A 27,745-nucleotide genomic window follows, 5' to 3' on the forward strand; every position below is an offset into this window, starting at 1 on the left:
TGAGGATCATAGATTGCCCACGCCGCAGAAGACAAATTGCAAGTACTACGGCAGGCGCCATCAGCGAAACCAACATAAGGTGCACTAGACATCTGCACAAGAAGGAGAAAACACAATAAGAGGCAAACACGCCTTCACACCAAAGCAAAACGTGAAATCATGCACACACAAAACACACTAAAACACGCGTATGTACAAGCTGAGTGCACGAAATCATGCATAATATTTCTTCAAATAAAGCCCGTTGCGGGGCTTGTCAAGAGGATTTCCTTCGTAATCAATCAACTCATATGCGCCCTTCTGTAAAACTCTCTTCACGATATAGGGACCTAGCCACATGGATTCGAGTTTTCCTGCCCCCAGCTTATCTTTAGCTTGATCATAGAGCAGTACTAGATCTCCCTCAACGAAGGAACGAGGCTGAATATTATGGTCGAAGTGAGCCTTGACTCTCTTCTTTTGCGCTTCGATAGCCAGAGAAGCTAAACAACGAGTCTCGTCTAACCGTTCTAGGTAACGAAGTCGTTCCTCCACCGGAGTGGTGTTGGGGAGCAACTCGACAGCTAATTTCAGCGAAGGAATCTCACACTCAACGGGAAGGGTGGCCTCCAGTCCATAAACCAACTGAAACGGAGTGAAACCGGTGGCGTCCTTCACAGAAGTCCGGTAGGCCCACAAGGCAGGGAACAACATCAGATGCCAATTAGACTTGTGCGTATTGACGGTGCGTTGAAGCATAGTGATCAAAACTTTGTTCACGGCCTCAACTTGACCGTTGGATTGTGGATAGTACGGTGTCGAACTATCTTGACGCAAGCCTAGTTGGGTCGTTAGTTCCGTCATCATGTGATTACGGAAATGTTTCCCGTGATCCGTGACGATAGCTTGAGGGACTCCGAAATGAGTAATGACATGATTAAACAAAAACTGCGCCGCTGTGTAACCGTCTTCGTTCAATGTAGGCATCGCTTCGGCCCACTTGGTGAAATAATCCACAGCAACGATGATATAGCCATGCCCCCCGGCCGAACGAGGGTTACAGGACGTATAATCGATGCCCCATTTGGCAAATGGACCTACGGTAACAACAGGGTGCAGTGGTGCAGGAGGTGCACGCATTTTCCGGTGGTATACCTGGCATTCATGGCATGCACGAACGACAAGAATGCAATCTTTAAAGATAGAAGGCCAGAAGTAACCAGCACGGAGAATTTTCTGGGCGGTAGCATATCCGGACATGTGGCCGCCACAAGCACCAGAGTGGCAGTCATTCAACACCCGCTCAACTTCCTCGAGAGTCAAACATCGGCGGAGAACAGAATCAATGCCGAGGCGGTACAGGGTATCGCCCAAAATGCGATAGGGTTGAGATTGGTGACAAATTCGCCGCCGAGCATCTTTCGACACATTGGGACGGAAGGAAGACGTCTGCAAATATACTATAATGTCTCCGTACCACAGGTTGAGGGTACTGATGAGAAACAATGTTTCATCCGGGATATGTTCCTCCGAACGAGATGGTGCAGAATGAGATGGCAAGGAACAGAGTAGTTCGGCAAAGACCAGAGATTTCTTAGACTTGGCCGCAGTAAATTCCAAGTCGAACTCTTGGAGGATTACAATCCACTTCGAGTATTTGCCCCCCAGCAGTTGACGCGACAAAATGTAGGTCATTGGGTTGCAGTCAGAGATCACGGTCGTTGTGCGCAACAGGATATAATGCCGGAATCGTTGAACGGCGCAGACAGCTGCCAATGCCAACTTCTCGACATATGCGTAGCGAGTTTCCGTATCCAGAAGGTTGCGACTAAGGTAATAGATAACGTGCTCGGTGCCGGCATCATCATCCTGCACTAGAACCATGCCGATGGTGGTGTCAGCGGCAGCTAGATAGAGAGTGTAATCACAGTGGTAGTTCGGAGGTCTTAAGAGTGGAGCTGAGACAAGAAGGTCTTTAAGGCGCTCGAAAGATTCCTGGGCGATAGCATCCCAACGAAAGGGCATGTCTCGCTTTAATAACCGTGTGAAACCCTTAGCCACCTCGGCATAATTCGGAATGAATCGTCTAAGAAAATTAGCTTTGCCCTGCAAGCTCTGCAATTGCTGCAAAGAGGCAGGGGGAGGAAGATTCAAGATGGCCTAGACTTTGAGGGGATCCAGACGGATGCCTTCCCGAGAGATGATGAACCCGAGCAGTCGGCCAGATTCTACGCAGAAGACACACTTGTGCGGATTTAGTCGAATACGGTAGTGTCGACAGCGGAGAAAAATTTCGTGTAGATGAGATGGATGGTCCTGACGCTTAGCTGAATGAGCCGGAAGGTCGTCTAGGTGCTGTACGATGTGTCGAATATCATGAAAAGCATATGACATCGCACGCTGGAAGGTGGCACCGACATTTTTGAGAGCGAAAGGGAGCTTCTTATAGGCGAAGGTGCCCCAAGGACAAATGAAAGCTGTCTTATGTTGGTCTGCAGGGGCTATGTTGATCTGGTTATAGCCAGAGAAGCCGTCCATAAACGAATAAATTTCACTTCCTGCGCAGTCATCAATAAGCTGATCAATGAAAGGCGTAGGAAAGTTATCTTTTGGACAGGCACGATTGATATCGCGGTAGTCAACACAGACCCGGATAGTGCCCTGCTTTTTATTCACAGGGACTATATTGGACACCCACTCCGTGAGGGGGATGGCGTAGATGAAACCAGCTCTAAGAAGCTTTTCGACTTCGGCCTTGATGGCTGCAGCCTTTCGAGGGTGCACTGGACGTAAGCGCTGACGAACAGGCTTAGCATCTGGATAAGTAGGTATTTCGTGCACCACGATACTAGGGTCGATGCCGGGCATTTCCTCGTAGGACCATGCGAAGACATCACGGAATTCGCGAAATAGGGCAGTATAGAGATGAACTTCCTCAGGAGTGCACGTGACTCCAATAAAAATATTCTCGACAACCCCTGGTTTGACAGAGATGTCGATAGGCTGGGTTTGCGTGATGTTGCCCATATTGCCCTCTGAAGACACTTGATATAGCTGAACAGGTGTTTGGAGGGGCGGGGATGGGACACATGAAGCAAACCGCTCGAGACATGCGACCATTTCCGAATGTGGAGGGAGAAACGAAGAGCGATGGTGGTGATCTGACCAAGGGAGCTCTTCGAGAGACATAGTCTCTATGATGGCCTCATCGGAGGGAAATGTTTCCTTCAGTGGATCCGAAGTGGCCTCATCACCCAACCAAGGGAAATGATCATATGAATCGGGAACACTGCTTAGAAAAGCAGGTTCAGGAGGGGGAGCCGATGCAGCGACAATCTCGATGTAGTTGAGCTCGGCAGGACTCAACGGCATCATATCACCCCAAGAGTCTTCCTGATTCAAGGGAGGAAGAACCCATGGATCAGAACGTACTGAAATCATGTTAACAGGGGCGAGATTCGGAGGTGGGAGGGGAAAGACTCCCATTAAGGCGGGATCTTTGAACAGTCCGACACCCACACTCACTAATGACTTGGAGGTATGCTCCACGAATGGCACATTACCTTCAGAAGAAGAAGCAAAAAAGGAGAGTTGGTCGACCGTGACGATCTTCCCCTGATGAGGGAAGCGAACGACACGGAACAAGGAGGAAGCCACGGCTTGCATGGCGTATGTCCAGCTTCGTCCAAGGAGGAGGTTGTAAGTGAGATTAGCGTCAACAACTTCGACCTCCACCTCTACGGTCTTCCCTTCTAAAGAGATAGGCAATCATTGGAGGATACCATATGGACGAGATTCTCTTCCATCGAAGGCTTCCAGGGTCGTAGGAGACTGGCTCAAAGTAGGAGAACCAATAGCCTTCCAGCAAGCAACAGACATGATGCAGGTTGAGGCACCCTCATCAATAACTGTACGATGGATCGTTTTGCCATTGATGATGACCTGTATAAGGAAAGCCACTTGGGGAGGCAGTCTCTGTGTGAAACCCTCGAGATCAAAAGAAATTAAATCCGAATCTGCCGGGTCGATGCCACCAATAGCTGATAGCAAGGACTTCCTCTGGGAGGGGCAGCTCTGGAGGACTTCTAACGCGGACATAGCAGACGGAGCCTGAGCTAAGTCCTCGACAATGCTATAATGCTGGGCGGCACGAGCATTGGGGTTATAAGATGACTTCCTGAGTACACCTTTGGGAGGGGGTCGAGGGATCGTCTCAGCGCTGGGCCGTTCGATGTGAAGGGGACCAGAACTGGACGGAGGAGCGCTGGAGGGAACCTCCGGCTCTTTCCCGGCTTGAGATGGATAATCTTTCGCTCGAGTTGAAACATGGATGGGAATCGTTCCAGCCATGAACACTTGGGAACCGAACGAGGAAGAGGATTGAGACGGATCTGCCACCATTTGAGTCTGCTGGGAAGGGAAAGGCTCTTTAAGCACAGCAGGAGGCCCAGGAGCACCTTTCAAAAGTCGACTAACTTCGGACCGCCTCGGGCAGTCCTTGGTGTAGTGATCCTCATCACAGATGAGACAAGGATACTTAGGCTTTCGCTTAGCTCCTTCCTCGGAGGGAGGCTTAGGGGGATCCTGCTTGGGCTGTCCAGATTTATCTTTAGCTTTCCCTTTCTTTTTCCCTTTTGAGGATTTATCCGCCGCGGTGGACTGAACGGCGTTTACCTCGGAGGTACTCCCAGAAATTGATTGGCCCTGAGAAGCATTTTCGTTAGAAGCGTTCTGTTTCTGCTTCCCAGGGTTCGCGGCCGATTTCTTTGATGACGAATTCACAGAGCCAATGACTCCATCAACAGAGGGTTTCGGTGGAGCCTTGGACTGTCCAGGCCTCGGGGCATCTGGCAAATACTCATATAAAGTACCCGACTGAGAGTACACTAAGTCGAGGTACTGAGCTCGCGCGATTGCTTGCTCTTCAGTTACACACGCTCCCATTGCGATGTCTTTTGCGATCTTAGGGACAAAGGAAGTCGTGAACCAATCGGTCAGGAGTTGATCAGGAATCCAAAATTTGATCAGGCGACGACGCCTTCTCCATTCATGTATATGATCAGAGATGTGCGTAGCCGTATCCTGTTTGAGAGACGTGAGGAGATGTGTCCCAGTCTCGTACCGAATGGGTAACTGAAAATGAGTCAAGAAGGCCATAGCCAACGAGTTGAAATCTTGAAACATGCCGCGATTCAGTTCAATGTACCACTTAGCGGCTGAACCAGTGAGAGTTCTCTGAAAGAGGCGGAGCCGGATAGAGTCATCAAGCCATGAGTTCGATGAACACCAAAGGTGATAGGTCATTACATGGGCCTGAGGATCTTCACCAGCTTTGCCATCAAATTTTGGACAATCACCTGGTATTTTGGTTGGAACTGGTGGCCAATATGGATTATGCAAAATAGGATCATTTGTTAACTTGGACACATCAGGAAGTTCCAACGTCGCTAAGAACGGTAACTGAGGGTTAAAGGACATTTGTGGCTGCGGATTCGAGGCAGTATTAGGGTTCCAACCAGGTGGTGGTTGCCCCCATGGGCTCTGTCCAGATGGACCTGGCCCAAAAGGACCCGGTGCATAGGGACCTTGCCCATAGGAGTTCTGTCCATACGGATTCTGGCCATATGCGGACAGTTGTCCCTGTGTCTGCCCCCCAGCTCCCCATGTATTAGCAACTTGCCCTACAGGTGCAGCATACTGATAATTTTGGTAAGGAGTGACCTGCGGTTGTTGATAATTTTGATAAGGAGCAAACTGAGTTTGCCCCTGGGGTTGCTGGTAGCCATACGTTTGCTGGGCTCCATACTGAGCCTGATAAGGAGGCTGCATCTGGTAAGAAGGTTGATAACCCATTTGAGTTTGGGGCCCAGAATAATGTCCTTGAACCGGTTGGGCTTGGATCATCTGGCCCGAAGGTTGACTTGGTTGGGTTTGGGATGGACCTGCCTGCCCAGAAGGACGAACTTGCTGGGCGCCAGGTTGTCCGTGAACCACCAAGGGTTGTCCTTGCGGAACAGATGGCTGAGCCGGCTGGACGGCTGGTTGACCCTGAGGTTGGCCAGCTTGTCCAGATGGATGATTAGGGCGGACAGCGGGTTGGCCTTGCTGCATAGAAGGTTGGCCCGTCTGCCCCCCAGGGTGCACAGGCTGAGCAGTGGGTTGGCCTTGCTGTATAGCAGGCTGCCCCCCTTGCCCAGAAGGATGCATGGATTGAGCAGTGGGTTGACCCTGCTGTACGTAGGGTTGCCCTCCTTGCCCAGAAAGATGACCAGACTGGGCAGTAGGTTGGCCCTGCTGTAAGTAGGGTTGCCCCCCCTGCCCAAGAGGATACCCCTGCTGGACTGCTGGTTGACCTTGAGGAGTGTAAGCTTGCCCAGCTTGTCCAGATGGGTACCCCTGCTGGAAACCAGGTTGGCCTTGTTGGATATAAGGCTGCCCTGGTTGTCCAGTTGGGTAACCTTGCTGGGTACCAGGTTGCCCTGGGTAACCAGAAGGTTGACTCTGATAGGAGAACGACGGACCACCAACGGCCGAGGGTTGTCCCGAATAGGGTTGTCCCTGCGGGCCCCCAGATTGTCCTGGGTAAGGCGGGCCACAAAGTGGTTGCCCTTGAGGGGTTTGCACATAAGGTGGCTGGCCTTGATTTGGCGGTCCTTGAGGCTACCCAGGGATTACCTGGCGTCCCCGAAAAGTATGAGTACTGGCATCGTAAGAGATGGACAATGGTACCGAGACTTCAACGACAGGTTGAAGAGGCGCGGATTGAGCGAACTGAAGGTACTGACCAGTAGAGTCATAATAAAAGAGGGGACCTTGGTAATTCGGATCCACTATGGGCTGCCCCTGAACATCATAGGGCCCCCCTCCTGGAACAGCACCAGAAGAGGGTTGAGGACTCTGCGTAGGATCAACGACTCCAGATGAAACCTCTGGCTGGCCCTGACTGTGAGAAGGACCAGCACCATCGTTCATAGACGAAGACGCTGACACGGCACTAATGACCGGAGTCGAGTGCGCTACACAAACGGTTGGATTGGTAGGAACTGAGGTAACAGGCGTATTAAGAGGTCGCGAAATAAAGGGCCCCGTGGTGGCAATAAGACTAGGATCCCATATAGTCGTAGAAGTAGTTCTAGCAGCTATTCTATCCCTCATTGACTGATATCGTGGAGGGAGTGGAGAAGTAGCTGGGATCGGAGTTTCAATATCTGACACCACGGGTGTCTCACCTGTGCTGGGAGATGTCTCATCCATGTGGGAAGTGGACATCGGAGACGACATACCGTGAGGAGTACGAGGGGTATCGCCTCTGTCAGGCTCCCAGATAGGATTCCAATCTTCTATGTAATCTTCGTCGCCCGGGGCACGTACGTTGATAGGCTGGATACTCGGGACAATAGGAAGAGTATCGCTTACAACTGGTACCTCAGGAGCAACAGAAGATGGAGAACCTTGATCACTCGGACCGGGAGTTGACGGGTCAGCCAGGATGACAAGAACCCTTAGAAAACCTAAAAGAAACTAATGATAAAGACCCTACTCAAGCTAACGCACTCAAGATCTAACCATGTGATGTTATCGTCGCCGAATAAATTTTTAAGACACAGGAACCAAACTTGACCTTTTCATGTTTCAAGAGTCGAGAAAAGGACGAAAAGATGACTCTAGTCTCCTTCGAATGTTTAATGAGCACGAAGTGACAAGACGCTCACAGGCACCTTTTCTTTTAGGGAGTCCGAAAAGGATCAAAAGTGACTGCTCTGGAGACTCTAGGTAAAGGGTTTACCAAGCGATCCGTAAAACTGCTTATACACCTTAGCAATCGTATGAGAGCCAAGGACTTTCCGTACTGCAGTCAATCTTCCCGAATGCTGTGTTCGGTGTGTTACGGTTCACAAGGCGGCAGACTCGGCTTCCTATGGATCAAGGATAAAAGCCTAGTGGGGTCTCCCTATATACGCGACGGTACGTGGGAGCACAGTCCGTGTTAGACCACTATCGAGTCACAGAAGGAGGAATCACCCAACCGTAATGTGAAACAATAGTGACTATGTTTAAAGACGTCGGAACACGTCTCTAACCTAGACCTCTAGATGTTTGCGTTAAGTTCCAATGCGTTTTTAGGTTTATTCAGTTCATTTTATGGTTGATCTTGAATTTAGTTTCGATTTCAGGCCTTATTGTGTGATCTCTCACAATTACTTAGATGCAAGCTATATGCCAAAGAACACCATTTTGTTCGATGAATTCTAACTATGAGAAGGTTAAGAGCTTTCAATCAAACAAAATGAACTCAAACAATCAAACAGTCTAATGCAGCTAACGACAAAGAAACGAGACTTTTCCTTTGAGAATGCAAATCAACAAAATGCTCTTCCTTTGATTAACTATTGAATGCAAAAGATATTAGTTCGATTTCCTTTTCAATGACATAATGCACTTACAACAAATTTTGAGAGACAGCAACACCGAGTAAAGGAAACAAAAACACTCAATGGAACACACAAGCAGCGTGAAAAGAGCTGGTTGAACCCAAGCAATTGTAATCTATGTCTGGGTGGCGAGGAGTAACCGAAACAACCGAAGGACTGGTTCGAGAACAACTACCTAAACAACCAAGCAATGAAAGCAAGAAGGAAGGCTTCCGCAGTAGCAAAGGCAAGCAGCAACGAACTTTTTGCGAACAAGTGAACAAGCGAACAAAACCAGGTCAGTCCAGTGGAAACTGGACGATGGCACTAGGTCACGGGACACAAAAATGAAATTCGTTCGACAAGGCTTTGCAAGCAAGTGTGTAATAGTTCAAACAATAAATATCAAGTCACAAACCAAGTAGAAAGAGCTGGAGATAGTCAAACCAACAGGCTCAGGAGGTAAAACTGAGACAAATTCAATTTTACAGGATCAGCGCGGGTAGCGCTCAGCAACTGTGCGTTGACAAGAGGTCACGCGTAGCAACTTGGCGCTGTCAGCGTGGAAGGACACGAATTAAGCGCGCTGGTTCGATTTCAGAACCGTCGCGACTGTTTCACGTACAAGCGCGATGACAACAGGTTTAAAGAAACAACTATGCGCTGTCAGCGCAACTGTTTTGATATAAACCGCGCTGAGGTTAAAAAAGAGGCAAAATCAAGCCAAAAACTCCCAAACCAAGGCCAGAACTCTTTAAACAATTTAGACACCTTCCAGACCGAACCAGGAAGTCTAAAAACAGAGAACTAATCTCCAATTTTGAAAAGAGAGAACAATCAAACTCAAACACAAAAATGGACACAAGAGACAAAAGGTTGAATCCCCAGCGGAGTCGCCAAATTGTTGGAGAGGTAAATCCCCTCTACGGATAGAGGCGATCCCTACTAGCCCAGAGTGGGTCTAGCAACAATCAGTCAATGCTACTATGCAAGTTCCTAATTGCAATTAAAAGGTAGGCAAAGAACACCTACTTGGATTCCAACGCTATTGTTTGATGAAGAGATGCCACCTTCGCTCCTTCGCTCTGGCTGGTCACGATCCTCCGCGATCTCCGCGAATAGATACCTGCACACACGAAGAGAAGACAAACACAAGCGTGAAATCTAATAAAAGCAACTATACATCAGTCAGAAAGGATGTAATTCACATTAACCATTGCAGAGACAAATGAGAATGGAACAATAATAGTAGTCATCTATTATTAATCAATAACAGAGAAGAGTACAACCAAATGTTCTGACGTCGATATCCTTCTCAGGAGGGTCCAGTCAGCAAGTCTCTTAAGCATTCACCTTTGGAAATGAATCTCCCAAGACAAGAAACTCTCTCTCTCACACAAGCAACACAACACAACCTTCCCTAAGCTATCAAGCACTTCCACACTTATCACACCAACTACCTATAGTAGCAGCAATCTGAGCACTATAAGCTCCACACAATCCAAACTATTCCAACTAGCTGCTCATGGTAATGGTAGAGGTTTAAATAGGAGAGGGAGCCTCCTTGAATGGTGGAAGGATGAGCTTATCTTCAAGGGAAGTAGTTGCAAAGGGTCGAACAGACATGCCATAGAAGGGAGGCGATACTCACAAGGCCAACAACCAAGCCTGTAGTTATCTGGAAGGCTGGCTGTTGGAACAAATTCGCCCAAACTGGATCAGCGCGGGTGCATAACTGGTCTGGCGTGCTGACGTCGCAAAGCAATAATGGACAGGGCCATGTCAGCGCGGGTAAATATAAACAGAGGCTGCGCTGGTCATGAAATTCGACTAGCGCGGAAAAGTCGTGTGCTTCCGCGCTGGCAGCGCATGCGGTCTGTTATGAAGCGCCAGTCAGCGCGGGTATTTTGAAAACAGACGCGCTGATGAGGAAAACTTTGGAAAAAGTGGGTTTTTGGCCAGTTCAGAAGGCATGAACTTGATTATTGTGAACTCCTGACACAGTAGGGTGACTGACAGGGAGACAGTGACAAATTACTGTGTAACATACAGCTTGATGACGTTTCCAGGAGGGAGCTGAAGAAGAAGCGGTTGTGCTTCACATGTCAGGAGCCGTGGGCACCGGGAAATAGATGTGCTGCTGGCAAAGCACATTTTATTGAGGTCTTCTCCGAGAGTAGTGGAGAAGAGGATGACGAGGATGATGTGGAGGCGGGAGATAGCCATGCCATACAGGGACCTTTGCCACCTCCACTGCCAGCAGCAGGTGGTGCACCTTTTGCACCTACCGGAGGGGCCCTTGTAGCATTGCGAGGAGTACCCAAATATTTGATGCTACGCGTACGGGGGACAATACATGGCCAGCGAGTGTCAGTTTTGGTGGACAGTGGGGCGACCCACAACTTCATCGATGCCCAGATGGTTGAGCGGAGAGGTATACAGACAGAGAGCTTCAATGGGTTTTCTATCTTGGTCCCAGGAGATCAGACCATGATGTGTGTTCATTATGTTCCAGAGCTTTCAGTGACGATTGGCACCTACACATTGACTAATCACTTTTTCGTGGTTGATATTCCGGACACCAACATGATACTGGGTGTTCAATGGCTTATCACTCTAGGGAAGGTCACGACAGATTGGAAGACCCTAGAGATGGAGTGGGATGATGAGAAGACAGGGAAACATGAGAAGATACGGGGACAACACACATATCTGCCTCAGACTGCTTCGACTCATCGGATGGAGGCAGTCTTCCGAAAGGGGGACATAAAGTGGGCAATGGAGCTACGTGCATCAAAGGCAGGGACTTCAAGGCAGACGGTACACCCAGAGATACAGTCTATCCTTGATCGGTATGCCATAGTGTTTGGGGAGATTCCACCAGGACAGCCGCCAGATAGGGGTTTGAGCACACCATCGAGCTTGAGCAGGGCATACAGGCTGTGATCACCACCCCCTATAGGCACCCCAAGGCCTATCGGGATGAGATTGAGCGGGCTATCGAGGAGTTGCTGGCTCTTGGGCATATCCGACCGAGCACGAGTCCTTTTGCTTCTTCTTTGGTGTTGGTGAAGAAGAAGGACGGTACATTGAGGATGTGCATTGACTACCGGGCTTTGAACAAGAAGACCCTGAAGAACAGGTACCCCATACCTAGGTCGATGAGTTGATGGACGAGTTGATAGGGGCACATTTCTTCTCAAAGATTGATTTGAGATCTGGGTACCATCAGATTTGCGTGAGGGAGCAGGACATTCCCAAGACCGCCTTCAGGTGTCACTATGGGCACTTTGAGTTCTTGGTGATGCCTTTTGGGCTAACCAACGCCCCAGCTACATTTCAGTCCTGTATGAATCACATCTTCCGCAGTCACTTGAGGAATTTTGTGTTGGTATTCTTCGATGACATTCTCATTTACAACAGGACTTGGGAGGAGCATATCTATCACATTGAGACAGTATTGCGGATCTTACAGGAGCAACAGTTCTATGCCATACTCTCCAAGTGTGAGTTTGGGTTGACGGAGATGTTGTATCTGGGACACATCATAGGGGTGGATGGAGTGAGGGTCCACGAGGAGAAGATCAGGGCCATCAGAGAATGGCCAGAGCCGAGAAATGTGACGGAACTTCGAGGATTCATTGGCATTTGTACTTACTACCGGAAGTTCGTCAAAGGTTTCTTGCATCTTGCTGCACCCCGACAGATTTGACGAGGAAGGGGTCATTCAGTTGGTCAGATACAGCGCAATGAGCCTTTGATAGGCTCAAGGAGGTTATGAGTAGCTGCCCAGTGCTTGCGTTGCCAGATTTTACGCAGCCTTTTGTTTTGGAGTGCGATGCATCGGGAGAGGGGATCGGCGCAGTATTGATGCAGGGAGGTCACCCTATAACCTTTGAGAGCCGAAAACTCCTTTCGCATGAGAGGTTGTACTCTATATACGACAAGGAGATGTTGGTCATCATGCATGCATTGGCTAAGTACCGGCAGTATCTGGTATGTAACAGGTTCAGGGTGAGCACTGATCACAACAGCCTCAAGTTCTTTTTGGAGCAGAAGCAGCTACAAGAGAGGCAGCAGAAGTGGATCAGCAAGATCCAAGCATATGATTTTGACATTGAGTATGTCAAGGGTAAGAATAACGTGGTAGCAGATGCCCTTTCATGTAGACCAACCACGTCGTCTCTTATGAGCTTGGATACAGATTGGAGGGCTCGACCCTTAGTAGAGTACTCCAAGGACAGGTTTGCATGTGAGGTACTGGATGGGCAGGTGGCAGATGACAGGTACAGGGTGGTCGATGAGATCATCTATTACAGGGACTGGATCTTCTTGACTGAGGGGTCTTAGCTCAAGAAGAAGATACTCTAGGCATCACATGATTCACCATTGGTAGGACATCAGGGGTTTACCAAAACCTATAGGGCCATTAGGGAGAGTTTCTGATGGAGGGGCCTCAAGGAGCACGTACTCTAGCACATCCGGGAGTGCGATATTTGCTAGAGGAATAAGGGAGAGATGAGCCATCCTGCGGGATTATTGCAGCCTCTTCCCATTCCGGAGGGGAAATGAGAGAGTATTTCGATGGACTTCATCACACGGTTGCCCATGGTACAAGGCAAGGATTGTATCTTTGTCGTCGTTGATCAACTGACGAAGTACGCACACTTTTTTGCCATATCCGCACACTATACAACATCATAGATGGTCGAGCTGTTCTTCAGAGAGATCGTCAGGCTACATGGTCTTCCTCAGACCATCGTCAGTGATAGGGATAGCCGCTTCATGGGCACGTTTTGGCAGGAGCTTTTCCGGTTGGTGGGGACAGAGTTGACACCGAGTACCAATTATCATCCACAGATGGATGGACAAACAGAGATAGTTAACAAGTGGCTAAAGGGCTACTTGCGTAACTATGTTAGTGGGCAGCAGCGAGCATGGTTGAGGTGGCTACATCTAGGGGAGTACTACTACAATACTTCATATTACATGTCCATTGGTATGTCACCATTCTATGCCTTGTATGAGTATCATCCTTTATCTTTTGTCGATGTGATGTTTGGTGATAGTAGGGCTCCTAGAGCCAAGATTTGGATCCAAGAGAGTCAGGATATTCTCCGAGCTCTCAAGGATAACATGGCTACAACACAGAACTAGCAGAAGCTGTATGCTGACAGGGGTCGGGTGGAGAGACAGTTCGAGGTGGGGGACATGGTCTACCTATGATTACAGCCATACCGACAGCCGTCTCTTAAGCAGAAGGGGGCTGAGAAGCTCAAGCCCTGCTTCTATGGGCCATACAGGGTGATACGTAGGATTGGACAGGTTGCATATGAGTTGGAGCTGCGCGAAGGCAGCAAGATTCATAACATTTTTCATGTATCATGCCTAAAGAAGGCATTGGGGCAGCGGGTGACCGTGACAAATGAGTTACCACCCATGGATGATGAGGGGCATTTGGTATTGCAGCCGGAGGCTATCATTGATACCAGGGAGAGGCAGTTGCGAAGTAGGACTGTCTAGGAATTCTTGGTGAGGTGGAAGAATTTGTCAGACAAGGATGCCACTTGGGAGAGTGAGAAAATCTTACAACATCCATCACTTTAGTTGCTTGAGGACAAGCAACATTTTGTCAGGGGAGACTGTAATATTCCTAATTAGCTATGGCTAATTGGAATATTCGGTTTTGTTCAATTTTTGCCTTCTATAGTTATTTGTAAATAAAAAGTGAGGAAGGGGGACATAACTCACTTTAGAATAAAAAGTCACTTCCTAGGTAGCGCAACGTTGTGACTTAAAGGGGAGCCAAGGGGGCCAAAAGGAGGCGAAGAAATGGAGCCCACGCAGACACATGGAGAGACTGCGTAGGAGGGAAGGAACATGTGGCAAGAGGGGAACCACGCAGGATGATGTGAGCCTTGGGGTTGAGAGAGGCGAAGGCTATAAAAGAGAGAGGAGCCCCTCTCATTTTGATCATTTGGTTATGTGCATTTTGAGCTAGTCGTTTCGACTTCTGAGCACGCTGGCTGTTTAGCTAGTCTGCAGCACTGTTTAGTGCATTGAGTGTCTTCGTTCGAAGATCTCACCCTTAGCCCCGGGGAACTTCGAGTGCCTGCTCAGGCAAGGTATTTTCTTTGGCATTTCAGTAGTAGTTTTATCAATATTCCAGCAGCAGTTTTAGTAGCGTTTTGGAGGCCTGCGTAGCACTGGGAGAGGGATGCAATTCTTTCTGGCAGCAGTGTTGGATTGGGGTTTTTGCAAGAGGATTTATGCTGGGTGATTGAGTAGGGGATTAGCCCTTGCATTTTGGAGGATTTTGGTAGAGTTCTAGAGGGGTTTCTTTAGTGGCAGTGCAGAGCATTGAGGGACTGCGCAGATTCCCCAAGGGGGCGATTTTCGAGGGTCAGCTATTCCAGGAAAGCTTTCTGGGTTTTTGGAGTAGAACCTGATTCCAGAGTTTCAGCATTTTCCGAGGAGGGGAGCAACCCCAAATCATCATTTGTTTTCTAGCAGCAGCAGCACAGTAGCAACATCCACGTAGAGAGGCCATTCCTTGTTATTCTGAGAGTATTTATTCACTTTCCTTGTGCAAGTCGAGGTGCCATCTGTCTGATCACCTCTTGTACTCATTTTATTGCTCAGTATAATAAAATGGCTTATCATTTCTCGCTGCATTTCTTGAGTATCTGCTTATATTTCCTATTTACATTATTATATGCTGTACCACTATTATTTTGTCATTTCTGGGTTATTATATCATTTGCACATATTTGGTTGGGGTTTTTGCTGGGGTTTGAGGAATATTCCGGGTTAGGGATATTACACAACATTTGTGCAGTAGTTGGTGGGTAGTGATGTCAGACGTCAATAGCGTAGAGAGAGATATTACAGAACAGGGTGATGCTTTGGCAGGTTGCATTGCTAGAGCACATTCCTCTCTAAGAGGGAGTGTTGATTTCTGGTAGCATCGGATGTGCTATAAGTCTCAAATTTTGCAGGGAGGCCTAAACACATGTATTCCACAATACCTAGTAATCGTTTTGGAAAATTCCACCCGGAGACAGTTTTATTAAAATAATTGATTATTTTTAATGGGTCCTGTTGTCGCGTAGATTGACACGACAACGCTCAGACCGGGGGCTGTCACCCTGATCCCCGATTCCTCCGTTTAAGCTTGTCTCCCGCGGTTAAGGGGGTAGACCCTATGATATGACGAAGACCAACTGTCGACCAGCTGGTTGGGAGACACGATGAAACAAGCACTCAATAGATTTTATTAGATTAACAGACCAAGTGCCTTAAGAGATTAAATTTTAAATGATCACTTAGTAAATATTTCAGAAATGTAAACGATGTGTAGCAATCATTTATCATCAGATGACTAGAACAGATGCAGGATATTCGATAAACACACAGAGTTCTTATAATGACCAGAGCTCAATGACGATATTCAGTAATTAAAAGAGATGAATGCTTTCAAACAACCACAAGAATCATGAATCATTAACCAGATACCAGCTAATCTTTAAGATGATCATTCATGTACAGATTCATCTAAAACATTTATCCCACATCAGTATTTTGAAGCTCAAAATGATATTTTCCTGAGAACAACTGGATCTGGCAAACAAGAAAATTTTCAAAATTATATATATATATATATATATATATATATATATTTTTATAAAATAAAATGAAACTTAACTAAAGTAAATCTAAAACTCTAATAAGAAGCTATTAGAAAACAAAACCTAAAGTTAAACTTAAACTAAAACAAAACTTGAATTTATTAAAAAAAATAAAAATCTATTCAAAACATAACCTAAAACTACCAAAATTTTAAATCTAACATAAAACTAAAATCGAAACTTTAAAATAACTAAAATCTAAATCAAAACTTAAAACAAAAAAATTACAAAATCTAATCTAAAATGAACCTTTTTATATTTTTTATAAAACTTTTATGATTTTAATTAAAAAAATTAAACAACAAATCCAAAACCTAAACGTATTAAGCTATGACCTAAGTCAAAATAAAAATTAAATATAAATGAAAATAAACCTAAATCTAAAATAAATTGACGCATACAACCAAATCGTATATACAAAAATGAAACAAATGAATTTAACCCTAACGATAATGAAAAGAAAGTGACCAGGCGAATGATCGGGCTTCATACACAGTCGATGGTGACAACTTTTCTATGGAGGTGATACACGGTGGAAACCATAACCGCAGGAGCATACGCCCAAACTGCTGAACGATTATATCTCAGCCACCGGAGGAAGGAGGTGCGTGACCCAGCCTCAAAAATTAAACAAAATTTTTACAGTCGACGGCAGCAAATGGAGATCGATCTAAGTTTTACGCAGAAATTACCTGGCTTGAGATTGTAGTCATTACCTGAAGCTTCTACGCAAAATATCGACCGTTGTTTCATCTGAAACCTTTCACGCTGGCGTTTGCTGACTATCCGAATTGAATTCGTTTGGTGATGAGATCGACTGGCCTGCGTGACAAACAAATGGACGGCGACAGATAGCAAGGCGGCGTGATCTCTCACGCAGATCCCATTCAGGAGCTTACCTCTCAGTGAAAAAACCCAGGCGTATCCCAAAACTATGATGACCCTCAAAAATTTGAAATTGAAATCCTCATTTGTCGCTGGGACTGAGAATGTCTGATATCAGATGGCGGAGGCCTTTATGAACAGTTTTCGTGGCTGTAGCAGCAGCGTGGGTCTTTGAAACCCTATGATGTTTTTCAGATATTTCTTGGTTAACCTGAAGATCCCACGCAATAATGCCCACCTCTAGTTTGCTGAACAGATGGATTAAATGCGTTCTCCTTTATCCAGCTAATGCACTGATGCATGAAATGATGCCCATCACAACTTTAGCACATGTTTTACAGCCTCAGATCAGAAGTGCGTGAGACTGCAAAACCCTAGACAGTGCAATGATAACCCTGCAAAACAGAAAACAAGAGCCCGACAGATATATGCAAAACCTCAAAGTAAAACCCTTAAAAATTAACCTAGAATCACAAAAATTTGCAGCTCTAGAAAAACCTAACTAATTTACAGATTTTGGCCCCTTAACAGCCAGATTCAGCAATAAGCACAGAAATATTTTAAAGAAATAAAAAACTTCAGGTTTTCACTGTGAAGGACTTCAGAAAATCTCTCATGCAAATTAGAAAAATAAACTGAATGATAGACCCAGGATCAAATCGAACTGGGCTCAGCAAAAAATGCTTGCGGGAGTTGGCTGGTTCAGCCGAGAACTTTCCCTAATGCCCGACAATCTTCTTTAGTAAGAGTTTTCCTGCACAGCTCACTTCAACCATCAGTAAAGAGGGCAAAAATGCTGCTAGATCTCAAAAAGTAATGGAGATACCTGCCATTACTTCAGAAACCCTAACACCACTCAAACCCTAGCAAGTGAACAAGATACCTGTGCTCACAATACTCTACAATAAGCTATTATTAATGGCTGAAACATAAAATATGCAGAAACTAAATTAGCTCACAGCACTTCTAGAGAGTAACACCAGCAAGATTTGGACCCCAAAATCTTCTTTTATTAACCAGAAAACAGATTACAAGAGAGCTTCTTCAGTACAAGACTCACAGATCTCATGATCTGAAATGACCCCTAGCACCCTATTTAAAGGAAATGATCCCAACGGCTAGTTCGAGTGATCCATGTCGAAATGATCTCAACCGTCGATGAGGATCAAGACATCTCTTAATCTCATCCGTCGAAAGTGTCAACTTATTATTAAAAATATTTTGCATGCATTCACTCAAAATATTATTATTTTATTATTTAGGGTTTTTGCTATATTTTATAATTTTTTATTTATTTCATTTTTTAATTTTTATTTATTTTATTATTTTATTATTTTATTTATTCTCTTAAATGGATCATCGAACTAGGCCTTTGGAAACATCACCTAGGACCTAGGACTTAGGACTCAAGACTCATGAGGGGATTTAAAACATTTTCCAACCCTCAAGACACATTACATCATGACTTTTACAATTTACATCTTAAGGGGGAAAACCCCTTTATCATAGTCCCTCATAAACCACCCAGTTCTGCGACACAACTATAATCTAGCAGATTAACACACTAGGATTCTCCTAAAATTCGAATGACAAAATCAATCCCGGCTTTGGGGTCAGGCTGAAGGAAAACTCTGCCGATCATGGATCGGTGAGACGAAAAACCTTCCGGGACGTAGATTATCATTAGAAAGTTAGGTCCACCTAGGCAATTTTACATAAACGACTCATATCTGCTAAGATTATTTACAAATTTATACATGCAGACTGGGTTTACAATTAAAATGATCAAGCTGTTGATGACTGCAGGCTGGCACGAACACGTCGTTCAGGTGCTACCCCTTTCTGCCAAGAAAAGAGGGGGTGTACTGCATGGGGAGTTGACCGGTAGTGGTCAACAGGTCCCTAAGTCTAAACTTAGGAAATTAAAATAATTAATGGGTATTAATCTAAACTGTGGGTGTAACTTCTAGAACAAGATGAAGATCGAGTCCAAATGAACTGAGCCATTGATTAGAATCTAATCTGGGCCATTGGTTCTCAACTGGAGGATTATAAGAAGGACATTGATGGGCATTTGGAAAACACACCAGAGGCAAATACTCAGTTACCCAAGATCGATTTTCTTATTGGTTGATGTTCGGCAAGAGAAAATCTGATTAGAGGGAGATGTTGAAGTTTCTAAGTTTACTTAATTTAGAAACCCTTCATGCACTTTTCCTGATTTCTCCCTACCTACTTGTTAATTTTTCTTTAACAAGTTATTTACAAAGTAAATATTGACAATAAACACTAGTGCATGCTCAACATATTACAGATAAGCAACTAAAAGAAACAAGAACAAACACACCACATGACACCATTGTTTTTGGACCAATGTCCCTGGAAAAGCCCAATGCGAAAACTGGTGCAGCTATCTGAGGGTTTTCTTATTAAGCAATATCAGAGTACAATCTAGGTGTCGTAACTAGCCTACCTAATAGAGAATTTCCTTATAAGCTATACCTCAGAGTTTGAGAGAAATCTCATGGCTGAAACCCCGGAAAACCCTTCCGGCAACTCCTTAGCTCAAAACTGCTCCTGCAACCCCAAAATCTGCCAAATCTAGACTGCATTAGCCCCTCTCTGTCTCACGCTGGCCCTGCATCAACCTTTATTGGCCTGCATTAGCCCTAGGAGGCCCTGCGTCAACTCTGGGAGCTTCTGCCATCAGCTACGCTGGCCCCTCTGGTGCTCTGCACATCACTTGGCTGCCTATGCATGGCCCTACGTGTGCCCCTGTTGGCTCTGCGTTACTCTCCTTAGCTGTTGCACTGCTCTTCCGACACAATTGGTGCCTGCTCTATTCCTCTGTACTCAATGCCCCTTAGCTGCTCTCCTGATCACTGATTCTATCTCTCTTAGCAAACCCCGCTCTAGAGAATAGAATGACTAATCATCTAGTGTAATCTCCAAGTGACCCTCAAGGTTCTTATACTTATCTTGTTGATGATTCAACGTCCGAGATTAAGTTCCTAATCAACGGCTAAGATTAGATCTGGCTTGATCCATGTCTTTTGGACCACTCTAACACAAATTCATATTAATACTCATGAATATTTTATTTTCCCTAAGTTTAAACTTAAGGACTCCATTAAATATATTAACTATTTTAATATTTCCTGATTTGTTTAGAATCTTCCCAAACACTTTCTGGGTATTGAAGATCTCATGTACCCCAACCTCTCCAAATTTTGTGGCTAGAGCACATCCGATGCTACCCCAAATCAACACTCCCTCTTAGCAAGAACTGTGCTCTAGCAGTACTCCTCACTGAGTATTACTCTGATCATCTGACATCGATACCTGTGCTGATGCTAGGCCTTCCTGCCCAACATTCTCCGCACTGTTTCCTCTTGTACTGCTGCCCATGGTTTTTCCGTTGTTGCTGCTGCATCTATACGACAACTCCCTCTGCATCCGTGCTGCTGCTGGTCCTTTCTCCCAACACTGCATCTGCACTGTGCCTCCTCTCATCATGCTGCATCGTGCTGCCCACTGCTGCACTGCAACTCAGTTACTGAGAAGTAAGTAACTGATCTCCCAACTGACCTCCCTGTTGGGCTAGAAACACCCACTGATGTTGAAGCTCCCTTTGTTGTTGACAAGTGCTCCCTCTCTCTGACCTCTGTGCTGCTGCAACAACTGCCTGCATCTCGCACCGTTGCACACCTTGCTGTGCCTTCCTGCACTGGTGCAACACTCCTGTGCCTCTCGCACTGCTGCAACCTGCTAGCTCTGCGCTGTCTTGGTGTTCCTACACTGTAACTCTCTCTGCCGCTCCATCCGCATCCATCTCTATCCACTTAGCCAATCCTGCTACACCTTGTCGAGGCTCCCGTAGCAAGGTCTAATCCAAGAGGCTGGGTACCTACCCTTCATCGCCTGTAGTCGACCTGACTACAGCTCGATGTCTCCCCACTTCCGCTCAAGTGGCATGTGTGCACTCATGGCATAATCATTGTCTTTGAAAACTTCCTTCTTTGCCCATGTTTGCGCTGCCTTAGTCTCAGAAGACTCTCCCTTACTCTTCTTCCTTGGGCACTGGGTCGCATAGTGACCCATCTCCCCACAGTGGAAGCACTTGATCTTGGAGAGATCTCTCTTCTTCTTCTTCTCCTGCTTTCCCTCAGATGCTAGGGCCACATCCTTCTCCTCTTGCTTGACCTTGATCCCTTTGCTACTACTACTTGTCTTAGACTGCCATCTGATCTCTTCCTGGCGAAGAGCTGCCCACATTTTGTCCCAAGGTAGGAGAGTCCCTATGCCTAGGATGCTCTGGACAAACACTTCCCACTCTTTTGAGACAGCATTCAGGGTTGTCCTCATCATAAGCTCCTGATCTGGTGTTGCTCCTATAAAAGTCAACTGATCTCGGATCTCATTCAGTCCTCCGAGGAAGTAGTTAATTGTTTGACCCTTCTTCATCTGACACGACCTCATCTGGTTCTTGAGCAACATTCTTCTTTGCACAAAAGTATGCTGGTATAGGTTCTTGAGAGCCTCCCACATCTCAACTGCCGTTTCCTTCTTGGTTATATGTGGTACCACATGATCCTTGACCACGTCAAGGATAATGCACTTGGCCCTCCCCATCGCCTCCTCATACTTATGATTATCATTGGGGTCAACTGGGATAGCTATAACCTTCAAGGCGAAGTTCTTGACATGATTCCTGTCAAGCACTGATAAGATTTTGGCCTTCCAGACTACAAAGTTTGATGCTATGTCCAGTCTATCCTAGTCTCTTACCCCATGTAATGACATGACACTCCTCTACTTCCCTCCTGGAAGTTCTCTGTTTGACTCCTCTGAGTCTCTACTTCTCATTTGGAAGTTCTCTTCTGGACTCCCTCTGAGTCCTAATTTCCCTCTTGGAAATCCTTCTGCCACTTGTCGAGATGCCCCCTACCCTGATCGTCTTGTGCAACTGCACTGCTGATCTAGGTTCCTCAGCTAGAAACCCTCGGTAACAACTCCTTTGGCCCTGCTCTATCCAGTACTGTTCTGACTACAGTACCTCAGTAGCTCCACTCTGCAATATTCTTGCAGTCTTCTAGTCCCCAACAACTTCCTCTCTATGAACTTAGTCAGCCCTTCTCTGCCTCACACTGGCTCTGCGTCACCTTGGATGGGTTTGCGTCAGCCCTGGGATGTCCTGCGTTAGCCCTCTGGTCCTCTGCGTCAGCAACGCTGGCCTCTCTGAGGCTCTGTGCAGTTCCGGACTTCTTCTGCGTGGCTCTGTCTGACTCTGCATCACACTTCCTTGGCTTCTGCGCTGCTAGAAATAGCTTCTGTCACCTCGGGACAACTGTTTTCTGTTGCTATTGCTCGGCTTGGCTGATGTCTCTTAGTCCTTCTGTGATCTGCAATCACGCTCTGATACCATGTTGAAGTTTCTAAGTTTACTTAATTTAGAAACCCTAGGAGGCAGTGTGATGCTAGGATTGCGCAATCCCCACGCAAAAGCCGACACAGTGAGACGTAGAGGGGGAAACAAGTCCTCTCATGGATTAGAAACTTGCTGAGGAGTATCTGTAAAGTTTCTCACAGAGAATCCTCTTCTATTCTGCTAGTTGTATCTTGTACATGAGATTTTTGCTGAAGATTAATAAAGAAACCCTCATCTACTGCACCGGTTTTCCCACATTGGATTTTTGCGGGGACAATTGTCCAAAAATAACTGTCATCGTGATTACACTTGTGCTAGTATTTTTCTTTGCATTCACTTTCCGCAGTATTTTAATTGTAAAGGCTGCAGTAGAATTTATTTTGATGTTTGTTGTAGAAACACTGTGAATAACTTATTTCTGAGTTAATAAGTAGAAGAAATAATATTAATCACTGCAGTTGGATTTCTATTTAGAAATTTTCACATAAGGGAGGTCTCATTGGACTAGGGCCAAAGATTAACCCCCCTGATAAGGTGAGAGAATAAAATTACAGTCAAGATTGGTCAATCTTCCACATCACCCCTTTATCCATAATGCCTGAAACAAACAAGTATAAGCACCTGATTGCAAAATGATCAAAGTAACTTTTGAATAACAGCCCACCTTCATCCAAGTGTTAATGCCAGATGGGGAGATGCTCATGGATGATGAAAATGGCGGAGGCACTTGGCATATCATCGTCAAATTGTGGCTGTTAGGGGCTGCTTTCTGATTGGATGGCAAATGTAGGAGAAAAGTTTTCTCCTATGAGGTTACCCATTTTGGTGGGTAACAGAGTCTTCTATTGATGTTTTTGCATAAGGGATAAATATAGAGCACTTATCATCCGCAAAGTCATTCATTTACCATATGCTACCATACATACATCATACATGCTAAAACTCTAGTCTCAACGATAAATCAGCTCAAAACTGCTTGTTGTTAGAAAACCTATCTCAAAAGGAAGTCCGTAGATCTGCATTTATTTTGAAAATTCATGCCAAACATCAAGGCAAATTGAAAACATCAAATATTAAATATGTAACAAAAATCATCTCTATATATCCAAGTAAGGATTTTTATAATCCTTGTTTTTATGTGATATTCATTGTTTCCCCATTCCCCAAAAGTTTCAAACTTCTCATCCACAATATTTTCTGTTTCTCATTTCAGGTAGCTCATCTCTAGTTTAATCTCATCTAAGAATTTAGCAAAATTTGAATACCATTAAGAAGCTTGTCGGATTGATGGCATTCCAAGTTCCTGAATAGTCCAATGTTCCTATTACTATTTATGGGTGTTTATGCTGCTTTCCTTAACAAAACTGCATACTTGACTGACTGAACAAAACAGCAACACGTTTTCAATTCAGGAGAGGTTCCATTTACATTCTCCCCTTTTAACATGATCAATTTGTTCCGTTAAGCAAAATTTATCTGGTCATATGAAGGAATTTCAGTGCTTTGGAACCTCCTTATTCAATGTGTTTCAAACTATATCAACACAGGCATATTTTTAAAGGAGCCGTTATATTTTGGTTTCTGTTAAGTTAAAATGTTCAACATGTCAAATACGAGTTGATTTGACTCTGCTAAGTTCAAAAATTTTAAGCTGGTCAATATATAAAACATTTGCTTAGCCATCTATATAGGTTGCTAATTTTAGGATCTCTAAGCATGCTTAGAAAACCAGCTGATGAAACCTCAGTTCGTAATCTAAAATCCATAAATATATTATAATGTATAAGCTTGCAAATTTTCTTACTTCAATATTGGTTTCTGCTAGCAACTTAAGATGCACCTCATCTGACATTTATTTTATAAGTCCAAGATGGTGAGCGTAAGCACAAATCAAGTAAAAGCTTGGAGTGACAAAGGGATATAGTGAATATCATGTAGTGGTCAGTGACTTGATAATTCATTTGAACATACTGGATTGACTAATACCAAGACGTCTTTCTTTTGGTTGCATTGGCAGGTAAGAGTTGAAGGAAAAGATTATGTTGTACAAGAAGGAGATGTGATGCTGTTTCGATTTAATGTGTGATTCTGATTTTGAAGGTATGAATATTTATTTGTATTTTTATTATTATGAGGGAATTATGTGAATCTCAGGGAATGTTTTAGATTTTGGAAAGGACATTCCTTGGTAGTTGGCCAGAAGTGTTGTAGCGTTCATTCTGACTTTGCCAGGTCCTCTGTGAGATTTATCGTTGCAGAAGGGTGTATAATTCTGAAGTCAGGCCACTCCAATTAAAATTTCCCAAGCCTCCTTTCCATTCATGGCCTGATTAATCCCAGGACCAATCCTAGTTTGCAAGCTAATTTGGCATTGGGTGCTGGATATGTCAGAAACATTAGGTTTTGAGCCACCAAGTGTTTGAGGTCGATGTCAAGAAGATGGTATCTAGACATTTGATTATGTTGTCACAAGAAGTTTGCTCCTCTAAAACTGTAAGAAAGGAGTTGTTAGCAAAATGGCCATTCACCAATTGGCCCGTGTCAAGTTCAGTAAGTGAAATTCCCTGAATGAGACCTATACCTACCTTATTGCACAACAAATATACTAGAGCTTCCAAAACCATAGCATATAAGGCCAAAGAAAGTGGGTAGCTTTTTCTAATAGAGTGAAACATGCCAACCTACATATTTGCATTTGTTGTTGGACAACCGATTATAGGCCTCAAAGAACAATGTCTCAATTGCTCTTATAAAGGAGGCACCAAAGCCCCAAGGCCTAATAATTTCAAAATCTATATTAATGAAAACCACAACAAGGCTTAGGGAAGTGAGGAAGAGATGCACAACATAGTGGATTCCCAATAAAGTCATGGATATGGTATTTTGGGCTTTGGCATTAGAAGCAGGCATTATGCATGTTAATGTACCCAAAGCTATCAGAATTAGAACCAGAACTAGAACTAGTCGAGGACCAACTGGTGTGGAACTAAAGTCATCCTATGGACTTGTTTGTGAACAAATCTACTAAAATATATATGAAATAGACAAAATATTTGTTTCTACATACACATGCATAAACACATACACACATACATAGACACAAACACACACAAAAATCAATGTAAATCCAAACCATTAGCCACTAAATATGCTAGGTTTGATCATGCATAAAACATGTAAATATTAAGTACAAAGGGTGAAGCAGAATGACACTAGGTGTGAATCACGATACATATCTGGAACAAAATACATTTACATGGAGGCTCTAAATGGCCTCTAGAGTCCAAAAAAATCATGCTGCAACAAATAACTACATATAATAAAAATCATTGCCTATATTGTGATCCTCATCATTAGTAACATCGTTTTCCTCCACCTCGAACCTTTGCCTTGGAATCCTCCTTGACTTGCTCAATAAGCGTTTGATGTCTCCTTTGTGATGTAGACTTGGTCCAATTGACTTGAAATAAGATTCCTTGCTTCCTTTTATCTAATAACTTGCCTTTCAACTTGCAGAAAACTTGACTTTTTCACTTTCCTTGGTCCAAAAGTTCCTTTGATTGCACTGGAAGGCTGTCCTAACCTCCACACTTGTGGCCAATCCCTTAGAAAAGTAGCCCCAAATGTAGATCTCCAACAATCTTGCTTGTATGAAGATTTTGAAATCTGTGTTTTCTTGCAAGAAATTTGTAGATGCCAATTGAATGCTCTCTTGCCAAATTTGACGAAGGAATGACCTCCAAAAGCCCTCTTGAAGCTCATATGTTCCATAACTATGGGACAACTTCCTTTGATAAAGCATATAGTCCTCCCAAATCATCAATTTTGAAAAGTTCCAAGGGGCATGGTGTTGGATATTGTAACTAGTTTCAGTCTTCATAATTGTCAGTGTACTCAAATCATTATGTATATTTTTATGTTACAAGAAAAAGAAGAAAGAAAAATATTATTTTAAGCATGGGTTCATGCTTCATTTTGATGGTCATCTAGGTCAAGCATGTTCTTATGCTTCTAGGGTTTGTCATGTCAAAAGAATATTTTTCTTGAGTCAAGAGAGTCCTTGTCATATGTATAGGACCCTTCTGGGCAAGTTAAAGATATTGATTTTGAGTGTAGAAAGTCTGGTGAGCCTCCAAGCACAAGATGGCCCTAGAAGAGACAAGTTGGCCTAAAGAAGGACATTTGACCTCATGGAAAGCCTATAAATAGAAGTAGCTTTGACCTCTTTGAGTACTAATTCAATCTCTCTCATCAAGAAGTTCAATCTGAGGCAAGGAGCATCAAAGAAGTAAGAACAAAGGTCTAGAAAGTAAGAAGAACACAAAAGGAATGGAGAAAGTTTGTTTTTGGGCTTTGTTCTCTCACGCATGTGAGATATTAGGGTTTTTTCTACTGCTGCAAAGGCCAAGATTTTAGATGTAGTTGCAGGCCCGAAAGTTTGTGCAAAGAAGACAAGAAGTGAAGGAAGAAACCCTAGCGAAGGAAAGAGACACAATCTTGGTCTTATTCTCTAACACGTCAGAAAGTTAGGGTTTTTGTAGCAATTGCAGGGCCGAATTTGCAGATAGAAGTTTCAGGTTGAAGTTGGGGCCGAAATTGACGCTGGAAGCTAGTTGAAGCAAGTTTGACTTTTGTTGTCTAAGTTATTCTTTGAAGGGCTTCTTGGAGGGTTGACTTGGTGGTTGGAGGAGGACTTGGTCTAGGATTTTGGGTCTTGGTTATCTCATTTGAAGCAAATTCTATAAGAAGAGAAGAAATTTTATGGGTTTTCCCCTTGGAGGGGTTTTTCCTTGGCTTGGAGCGTATATCTTGTGTCCATTAACTTTATTGTTTTTTCTCTTGATAATTGTTTGATAGAAAGATATAATAAAGAAACACAAGAAGATAAATAAAGTTCACAAACAATTATTGAGGTTAAGGAGAAAATTGAATTAATAACTTTCCTACTGAATTCTTCAACGTGGTATCAGAGCTAAGGTGAACAAGAAAACGTAGCTGAATGTTAAGTTATGGTATGCTCTATGCTTATAACAATTTACTTCTTTTCCTTATTATATTCCACAGATTAGCAATCACATGTACATAAAGTAAAGTGCGGATAGAACATTAAACGATTGACATAAAACAAGCCAAGACAAGAGACACAAGATGTGGCTGCTAGCCAAGGACAAACCCCACAATGTGTGGGGAAACCCTTTGATCAAATCTTCTTTTATCTTCAATAATTCAGCAGAGAGAAATAGTACAATAAATCTAATTCATATCAGTAGTAGAAAACCCTAGATCAGCAACATCAACACTAGCGACTTCATCATCAAACTAGGGCAAACGATATCTCACAAACCGATCGTCGG

General features: G+C 44.4%; 1 protein-coding gene across 2 annotated transcripts in view; it reads left to right on the forward strand.

The window, feature by feature from the left end:
- The window catches only part of LOC149227449 (uncharacterized), a 350,746-nt gene that overhangs the window by 302,825 nt on the left and 20,176 nt on the right, over positions 1 to 27,745 (forward strand). For both annotated transcript variants that reach the window (XM_089377795.1, XM_089377794.1), the window contains exon 11: positions 24,409 to 24,491. In XM_089377795.1, the coding sequence (XP_089233921.1) occupies positions 24,409 to 24,477 (69 nt within the window). In that variant the 3' untranslated portion in view covers positions 24,478 to 24,491. The remainder of the gene's footprint in view (positions 1 to 24,408; positions 24,492 to 27,745) is intronic.

The sequence above is a fragment of the Pinus tabuliformis genome, chromosome J (assembly GCF_031772625.1).
Source record: "Pinus tabuliformis cultivar Carrire ecotype Pingquan chromosome J, CPIR1, whole genome shotgun sequence".
Lineage (NCBI taxonomy): Eukaryota > Viridiplantae > Streptophyta > Pinopsida > Pinales > Pinaceae > Pinus > Pinus tabuliformis.